This window comes from Taurulus bubalis (genome assembly GCF_910589615.1).
Source record: "Taurulus bubalis genome assembly, chromosome: 3".
NCBI classification, from domain to species: Eukaryota; Metazoa; Chordata; class Actinopteri; order Perciformes; family Cottidae; genus Taurulus; species Taurulus bubalis.
The window spans coordinates 20,383,463-20,392,008 of NC_136591.1; the positions used below are offsets into that span (position 1 = coordinate 20,383,463).

Below are 8,546 nucleotides of genomic sequence, written 5' to 3' on the forward strand. Positions count from 1 at the left end.
CAGGAGGCACGATGCCAGTTATTGCTCAATAAGTACCAATAAAGGTTTGATTCCAGGCCAAATGCGTGTCAACGCCTAGCGAGGACGTCGAACTGAGAAGTTACACCAGAAGAAACATGTTACAATACTCTTTGGAAAATTACATTTCATATTCGAAACGATTTTAAATCTTTGGGTACTACAAAAAAAAGAAAAAAAAAGAAATTAAACCTCTCACTCTCTTAAATTACCAATCAAAAAAAAATTCATTTTAACTTAAGTCATATAGATGCATCAACAATATTCAGATTACACTTCTTTGACTCAAGTTTCAAATACAATACATAATTTATGGCTTTATAAGTTAAAACTAAGAAAAAACGCCTCAATCTACATCAATGTTTCACCCACAATATACAAGTTAAATTAAATGGTTTAAAGCAAATTGACTGTCCATACCACTGAAGGTAACATAAGTGTTACTCTCATCACTTGCTACTCAGTGCCTAACTTGCATCTTGATATTGTCGTAGTACAAAAACATGCTCTGCAAAAAAGCCTTATTGAAATACAAACACTATACAAAAGAGGCAGTTTTTTTTTTTTTTTTTTACAAATATTGTTTGAAGCATCCCTTAGCTTGTGGATTATAATAAAACTGAAATAATGTCTCATCCACTTAGGCCGAGTAAACCGACACAAATAAATGTCTCTCTCATTATTGCTGTGAGAATGACTCCCTTTGTAGCGTTTTTGGTCAAAAAACATTCCAGGAAGACTCCATACGAGTCTGTTTTTTCTTCTTTCTTTTTTTTTTATCTCAACCTTAATTTCCAAGTAAAAAGCAGAGATAGCTCACAAATCCCTTTTTCAAGAAAAAAAAGAAGGTTTTGTGCTTTCAAACCACGAGATCAGCTGACTTCTGATCTCCGCCACTTATTGATTTTTTTCAATATGGCCTCCAGACGGCTTCATCCATGCGGCCCCCGGGGTTGAGGACGGTCGGGGAGTTACTGTGGCTCCCGTCGCCGTCCACCCCTCCCTCCGTCTGGCTGGGCAGGTTGGGGTTCACCAGGGAGGTGCCTGTGGAGGCGCTAGTGCAAGGTGGGATCATCCGGGAGGGCGAGCGATCCCCGCCGGGAACCATGGAGAACTGGTACGAGCCGGACGAGGCGCCGTAGTAGAGATAGGGCGTGCTGCTGGTCTGGAAGGGCCCGCTCTGGCTCTGGGTGGAGCCCGGGTACGGCGGGGGAAGGTAGGTGTGGTAGTGGGCGCTGCCCAGCGACATGGCGGAGGTGACAGGCGGCGTGTATGTGAAGGTGCCCGGGTAGTGCATCCGGGGGCTGGAGAAGCGGGTCTCCGTGAGCGGCGGGAGGCCCGGGAACTGGCGCTCGAACTGACCGGGGAACGGGCTCAGATCGGAGGAACCTGGGGACACATGAAAACATATTTTAGGACTCTCAGTCCAGCTGACGTCTTCACGCAAAGCAGGAACACTTCTTCCTCCCCAGTTTGTCAGTTTATAAAATGTGGCTTTGGAGTCTTAAACTATTTAGTTCTTTGTCTTGTCGAGTAATCAAATTCAACAAATAAGTCCCTTGAGGAATGAAACAGTAGGAAACACAATTTCCGATCAAATATTTCAGCCAGATATGTGTATTGGCTGAATCCGGCTAATGGAGTTTATGGGCACAGTTATGGAAAAGCATTCATGTACAAATATTGTGATATTCATCAGCTTCACTGTGTGTGTGTGTGTGTGTGTGTGTGTGTGTTTTCCCCGTCAACTCACAAGTTTTGATAAAGTTAAACACATCAGAGGAGCAAGCGCCTTAATATGTTTACGCCTCTGCATATTTATGTTCCTGTGTGTGTTGGCACATGTGTATCTGTGTAACTGTTTATGCATGCAAATGTGTGTCTGTGTGTATGTGTGTGTGTATGTGTGTGTGTGTGTGTGTGTGTGTGTGTGTGTGTGTGTGTGTGTGTGTGTGTGTGTGAATACTGTATGCACATAAAAAAAAAGCAGTTGGGATGAATCAGGAGCTGCACATGTGGAAACACTTTGAGCAGAAACAGTTTCCATGAGATCCATAATGAGGCAGGGCTGAGCTCTGATGTGGCTCCTCTCCTCGCCTCCCATCGGCTCCAGCTTGTGTGTGTACGTGTGCACGCGCCCAAGCGAGGCAGAGAGAGAGAGAGAGAGAGAGAGAGAGAGAGAGAGAGAGAGAGAAGGAGCTGCTCCATCTCACCCTTCGTTCCTCTCTTCGCTTCATCCCTTAAAAAATACCCCAAAACCACTAACTGGCTGCGGCGAGCTTCGCGCCGGGCGCAGAGTTTAAGGAGAATAGGAGGTCCTCTCTCCCTCCCTCCGTCTCCTCTCAGTGGTTTAGTCAAGCCATGGCACTCTTATCATAAATCACCAGGCGTCTTCTGTGTCACCATGTCTGCTGTGAGAAGACAGGGGGTGAGGAGCAAGCCTAAGGGGGGGGGGGGGGTTATGTACAGGGAGGAATTGTGTAGCCGGGTTGTGTCGCTAGCGTCGGATAGCATATGCTGCCAATTAGGGCCTTTAAACTTCCTCTTTCCCAGAGAGCCGTTTGATGCTAACAGGAATAGGAGGTGATTGTCTCTCCAGCGCGGAGGAGCAGCGTGATCTCAGACATGACCGGCGCTGTTCAGTAAAACTCCTGCTTTTAACATTTGGACCTATTTTTGGTGCCCTGTGATGATGAGCCAGATCGAACTTTTATTGGTTTCAATGAAACCAGAGCGGAGGGATGTCTAAATATTCGTAAGGATTTTTTTTCCGGATCACTTCCGAATTAGGTGCGTTAACTTTTGCAGCCACTTCTTAGCAACGGTAGTTTTTCCGCCACACGGGCCGGGATGCGTGAAGGTGTGCGCATAGAGGTGTGCGTGTGTGTGTGTGTGTGTGTGGGGGGGGTCGTCCATATCAGCTTCTGCTCGTACTTGTCGGTATGCCGTGTGGTTGGATACTGTTACAGAGCAGCCTGGCGAGGTGTCAACATGATCTCAGAGATCTGAGAGCCTTAGTCACATCACTTAGGGGGCATTAAGCACTCGAGGTGTGCAAGCGGGCGAAGACGTTTTTTTCTTCTTTTCGGGGGCCTGCGTTCACATTCACGCGCGTCACTTTGAGAACAAAGCGTGACGCTCGCGAGATGAAAGCTGAAAGGAAAAAGACCGAACTAATCAAAGCTGACAAGGCAGCTGGCTGGATTTGAAACCCTCTGTAATGCAGAGTCACACGGCTGCTGATCACACACACGCACGAGCACGAGCGCACACACACACACACACACACACACACACACACACACACACACACACACACACACACACACACACACACACACACACACACAGGAGGGTGTAGTATGTTAGAACAAGAAAACAGAGGGAGAAAAAAAAGTAAGGTTGAAGAAAAACATGGCAGAGAGTCAAACAGGTGTAAGGGGGAGAAACTTGTCTGGCGGCATGCAGCGAGTTTAAAGGAACAGAGACAAATTGGAACACAGATGCTGCCGTTATGGCAAACAGGCCGAGGCCTAGGCCATTACCCAGAATGCCCTTGTGAGAGAAGCGTATTGCCATAAAGACACTTTATTCGTCAGTCACGAGCCTGTTATTATCCCCGGGCCTGTTATTACCCATGCCCCTTTGGGATCAAAGGCTTTGAGCACGGAGGGAGACGAACTCCCTCCCCCCCCTCCTCCACTGTCATCCACGCCATCCAAAACCACTTTCTGGAGAAACAGTCGGACTCTGACTAACACGCCTCATTTGAAAACGAGGCAATAGTCTCTGTTTTTTTTGTCATCTCTGTTTATGTTCCTGTTTTTTGACTGTGCTTTCACACGGCGGCAGAGTAGTGCTTCTACCTGGCAATCGTCTAGGCACGTCGCTGATGGCGGGCAGGCCCGTGCCTCGGCTGGAGGAGAGGGGGGCGGTGGAGTGGACTGAGGGGGACGCCATGGGACTCAGGTAGGACGGGTACGTCTGTTCATACGACCAGGGAGGAGAGGACTGGGACTGACGAGGGTCTGATAGGGAGAAGGAAAGCGGACAGGAGGAGAGGAAGAAGAAGAAGGAGGAGAGAAAGCCATACAAGGAGAAAAAAACAGACAGGAAATTAAAGAGGTTAGCGGTTGCCCATCAGCTGGTTAAAAATGCTAGATTTCTTTTTTTGTTTGGGTACAAAATTGACAGTAACAAACACAACAACTGTAGACATTATTAGTGTCTCTGTTCCTCTGTGCTTTTGTGGTTGAGAGGTTAAGTATCAGTTCAGCAACATCTCATGTTTACCTTCCAAGAGAAGATCTTCCTGTTTGCCTTATAAAACATTGTGCTTGCAGCTGAGGCACAGAAAGCCTTGCTGGCACACAACCAGGGCGTAAACACGCCGGCAGACAAACCAGTACACACTCTAACTGTGTGTGTGTGTGTCTGTGTGTGTGTGTGCGTGTGTGTGTGTGCATTGCAACACGACTACGTGGACTATGTGAAAGTTAGCCGGTATATATCGTGCCGTGTGAGTGTTTTATTCTTATGTTTTGTGATGAAATCGTGATTTACAGTTTCTAAATTAGGGATTCCCAACCGGGGTGGTAGCCAGGGGTTGTAGAAAGATTGTAGACTGAGCTAATTTGAAAAAAATAAACGTCTTGAACGCTACGCGGTACGATTGAGTGCTTGAAAAGTAGTGGATAACTGGATAAAAATGCTCAAATACACGGCTAAAAATTATGAATAAACAGTTTAAAAAGTTAGCTAAAAGTACTGATGGATAAATGGTTGAACTCCAAAGAGAAAGTCATCAATATAGAACTGGTTTAAAAGGAATGGATAATGGTTGTCCAATTGGGACGCAACCTGAATGCAAGCGTGTCCAAAATCCCTCATTGACGGTTCAACCGTATGAAAAGAACTCACACTTGCACTCTTGCAGCAATCAACGTCCAATCTGATCAACCGCCCCTCAAACGAGCCACTCAGTAACATCGCAATGCCGCGCCAGCCAGTAACTAAGAGCTAAATAACAAGCCGCCACAAGCCTCCAAGAGGCGTGTGGGCGATCAGGTAGCAAACTGTGAGAGATGCCGTTACCTCCAAGGATGGAGATGGATAAGAGTGGGCGAGCGAGAGAAAGGATCTCGGAGACTGTGGACGTCTCTGTGGTCCGGACGTCTCACCTTACAGACTACACTGTATATATGTAGTGCTGCTCAGTTTGTGCCTCAGCCTGCTTTGCATATTCGGTGATGCCCTCTAGGGAGCACTGTGCAGAACACGTGTGCTGCTTGTTGTGGATGCTTCGACCTCTTCAATGAATGCTAGATTTGGATTTACTTAACTTTGGGTGCAAAAATGCATATATATAATGCTTATATTTTAGAAAATGATGCTGCCGGGACGATGTAACTGACAAATTTCCCATCGTAAAACAAAGTGTAAAAATCTCCATATTTCAGGCATTGAACCAAAAAAAACATTCAAGGGTTTTGAACCAAGGGAATCGGAAGTACAGGGGCTTTCAAATCAAAGAGCAAAAAAAGCATAAAACCCCCACAAAAAAAGCCTTCAGTGGCACTGTGGTTTCTAGGTGACGCCACACACACACACACACACACACACACACACAGACACACACAGCTGGCACGCAAGATACCAGCAGTCTGAGCTAAATACGGCAAGTCGATAATTACATACGAAATAATAAAATTGATGTTCAAAGCGACACAGTGTGTTCCACTGTTCAGACGCAACTCTTCACATGTGTAAATAACAATTATCTTGAAATTGTTATTACTGCCAACTGACTTTTGATCGTATCATAATACTATAATAGCAAAAGCTGATTTAGGTTGAATGATACCCTAGCCTTAGTTTTTGGGTTTTGGTATCATATTTAACGGTATAACACCTCTGACAGATGACATACAATTTGAAATACATATCTGATGCAAGCTACCCTCATTTAATTATTTTCTTTACATTTAAATCTTAATTTAACAACACTGTCGACGCCTGATCAAGAAGTTCTTCTCACGGGGGGTCAGAGGTTAAAACTCTGCTCTGTGACACCTCACGGGGAGGTCAGAGGTTAAAACTCTGCTCTGTGACACCTCACGGGTAGGTCAGAGGTCAAGACCCTGCTCTGTAGGCGGACGCTGGCTGTCACGGTGCCTAAAAAAAACACTGAATCTTTTCTGGGCCCGAGGTGAAGGAAGCAGCTGCTCACCTGTTATCTGCGTCTGTCCCTGCGGGTTGAAGGAGTTGGGCCCCGTGTTGAGAGTCGGCCGGGGCCCCTGAGTGGGAATGGCCACCCTCACCCTCATCCTCTCGAGCTCACTAAGGCGGTCTGAGAAGAGACCAGTTTTGGGAGGGTCCTCAAGTTTCTGACGATGTCCTGTGGACATACAAAAACAGTGCTTTATTGGTAAGGTATATATATATATATATATATATATATATATATATTTTTTTTTTTAAACCTTTATTTAAACCTTTATTTAACTACCAAAGTGTGATCCTAACTTGAGTTTGCTTGTTCATCTCGGTGTGCAGCTTTGTCCGTCATGTAAGTTAGTGACTCAGGCCTCGCTCGGTAAACAAACAAACACCGTTTGTCCTCCGAAAACAAAGAGATGAGTACAAGAGGAGGCTTTTGGGATGCTACATCCTGCTAATTAACAAAAAACTCTGGCAATTATCTCTGATCACGTCGCATGAGAGGGGAACACAAAAGAAAGCGACAGTGAAGGCTGATAAGTTGCATGTTTGTTTTGGTTCAACCTGAGGCTTCTACCTCAGGTAAAAACGCGCTCTCACGCCATTGGCCCCATTATCCCTGCAGGTGTCACGACTTAAGCCAAAGTATCTCACATCTTTTACCGGCATGTCCCTAACACCAAACCTCTCTAGTATGCAAATTCTGCACACGCACACTAACACATCGGTCATGCACACAAACGGAGCCGGTGTGTCTGATTCAGCCACATCAGGCCTGTAGCGTGAACCATAGCAAAACCTGCACCGGGGGCGGGGAAGTGTGGACTCTAGTTTAGCAAAGGTGGAGTAGAAAGGGAGGCCTGCACACACACACACAGTCCTTTCTTTTTCCCTCTTTTTTATACCTGACAGGTCCGTGTCAGTGCGTCTGTCTGGTCTCGCACTAGCTCTCCTGTAAAGGTGGTAAAGTAAATATCAAACAGAGGAGGGGAGAAACTCCCGCCATGCTTGGCAGAGCTCCAGCTGGCGGCTCGGGCAGAAAACAACGAGCTACTTCAGAATCCAGCCCAACCTCCCTGGTGCCGGGGCCAGGAACAAAGGTCTGGCACGACACCTACCCAGGACTGAGGAGATCTTCAGAAACATCATCATTACAGAGCTCAAAGAGCACAGGAAGTTCAGCAGGGGTTCTTGTCGTCCTAGTCCAACATGTGTACTAACACCCCCCCCGGCTGTGCGATATGGCAAACATATTCTATCCAGATATAGGTCAATTCATTTCTCGACGACGATGTCACGATACAGCAATGTTTTCTGCTAATTCAATGATTAAATAGTCTGTGTATGAAATGTACTTTTAATTAAATACTTAAATACTTAATAGCTGAGTATTTCCACATTTATTTATGAACTTTAGAGATCAAAATCAGATTTGTATGTTCGTACGTGCTCGTTATTATCAACTTGTGATGACGTAACTGTGTCTCGCAATATGCCAAGATAATGATTTATTGAAAGATGAGGAATTTATTTGATTGAATTATTGCCCCGCCCTCATGTCAGCCCAATCTTTCTCTCTCTCTCTTATGTCCCTTTCACTATCAAATAAAAGCCAAATGAAAACAAAAAAAGTTATGTTTCAAAAACGGCCTCATCCCGTCTGTATCATGTTTCCACTGCAACAAGTAAAAAAAGAAATTGTAGCCACAGAAATTCGTTTAGAAAAACCATCTGACTCCATTATTTTGGAATCCGATGACAGTCAGACAGTCACTTTTATTACGATGACGTGACCGGAGCGGCATCGTCCGGTTCAAAATAAACAACCTCGTCATCCCCGTCTTTACATAATCGCTTTGGAACGCGAATAATATCGGCTACTCGAAAAAGAAAACTCAGCCCATTGAAGTGTTTCGCTTTACAACATAATTCATGGCCACATTTCATTAATAATATTTCCCCCTCATCGTTCCTGCGGATAATTTGTGCCTCTCTCTCGCTGGCATTCCTCATCTCTCTCTGCGAGCTGTGCCCAGTCAATCATAGCGTTTCCATTTTCAACAGACCAAATTTCTATTCTAAAAAAGCCTCGGGACACAGTGCGGGCTTTGTGCACGGCTCCGTCTCCTAGTGATGGGAATAAATAGCAATGGGAGGCCGAGGGAGATGAGGGGAGACAGGGGGGGGGGAGGGGGCACATGGAGAGGAAGAGACCCTGATGACCAGTAAATTAAGAGCACTGGATGGACCCGAAACCAGTCAGGGGACTCACAGCCGAGCACAGCGACTGGTGAAACAGTTAGAGAAGG

The 8,546-nt window shown here is 45.8% G+C and overlaps 1 protein-coding gene across 2 annotated transcripts in view; it reads right to left on the reverse strand.

Annotated features, from left to right (window-relative positions):
* Positions 1–347: 347 nt before the first annotated feature.
* Positions 348–8,546, reverse strand: part of runx2b (RUNX family transcription factor 2b) — a gene marked incomplete at its 5' end in the record, with an annotated part of 36,915 nt that continues 28,716 nt past the window's right edge. The window contains 3 exons of one of the 2 annotated variants that reach the window (XM_079216375.1): positions 348–1,407; positions 3,885–4,046; positions 6,248–6,415. In XM_079216375.1, coding sequence (XP_079072501.1) covers positions 929–1,407; positions 3,885–4,046; positions 6,248–6,415 — 809 coding nt within the window. In that variant the 3' untranslated portion in view covers positions 348–928. Of the gene's footprint in view, positions 1,449–3,862; positions 4,047–6,247; positions 6,416–8,546 lie in introns of both variants that reach the window. The other variant, XM_079216374.1, reaches the window with a different exon arrangement.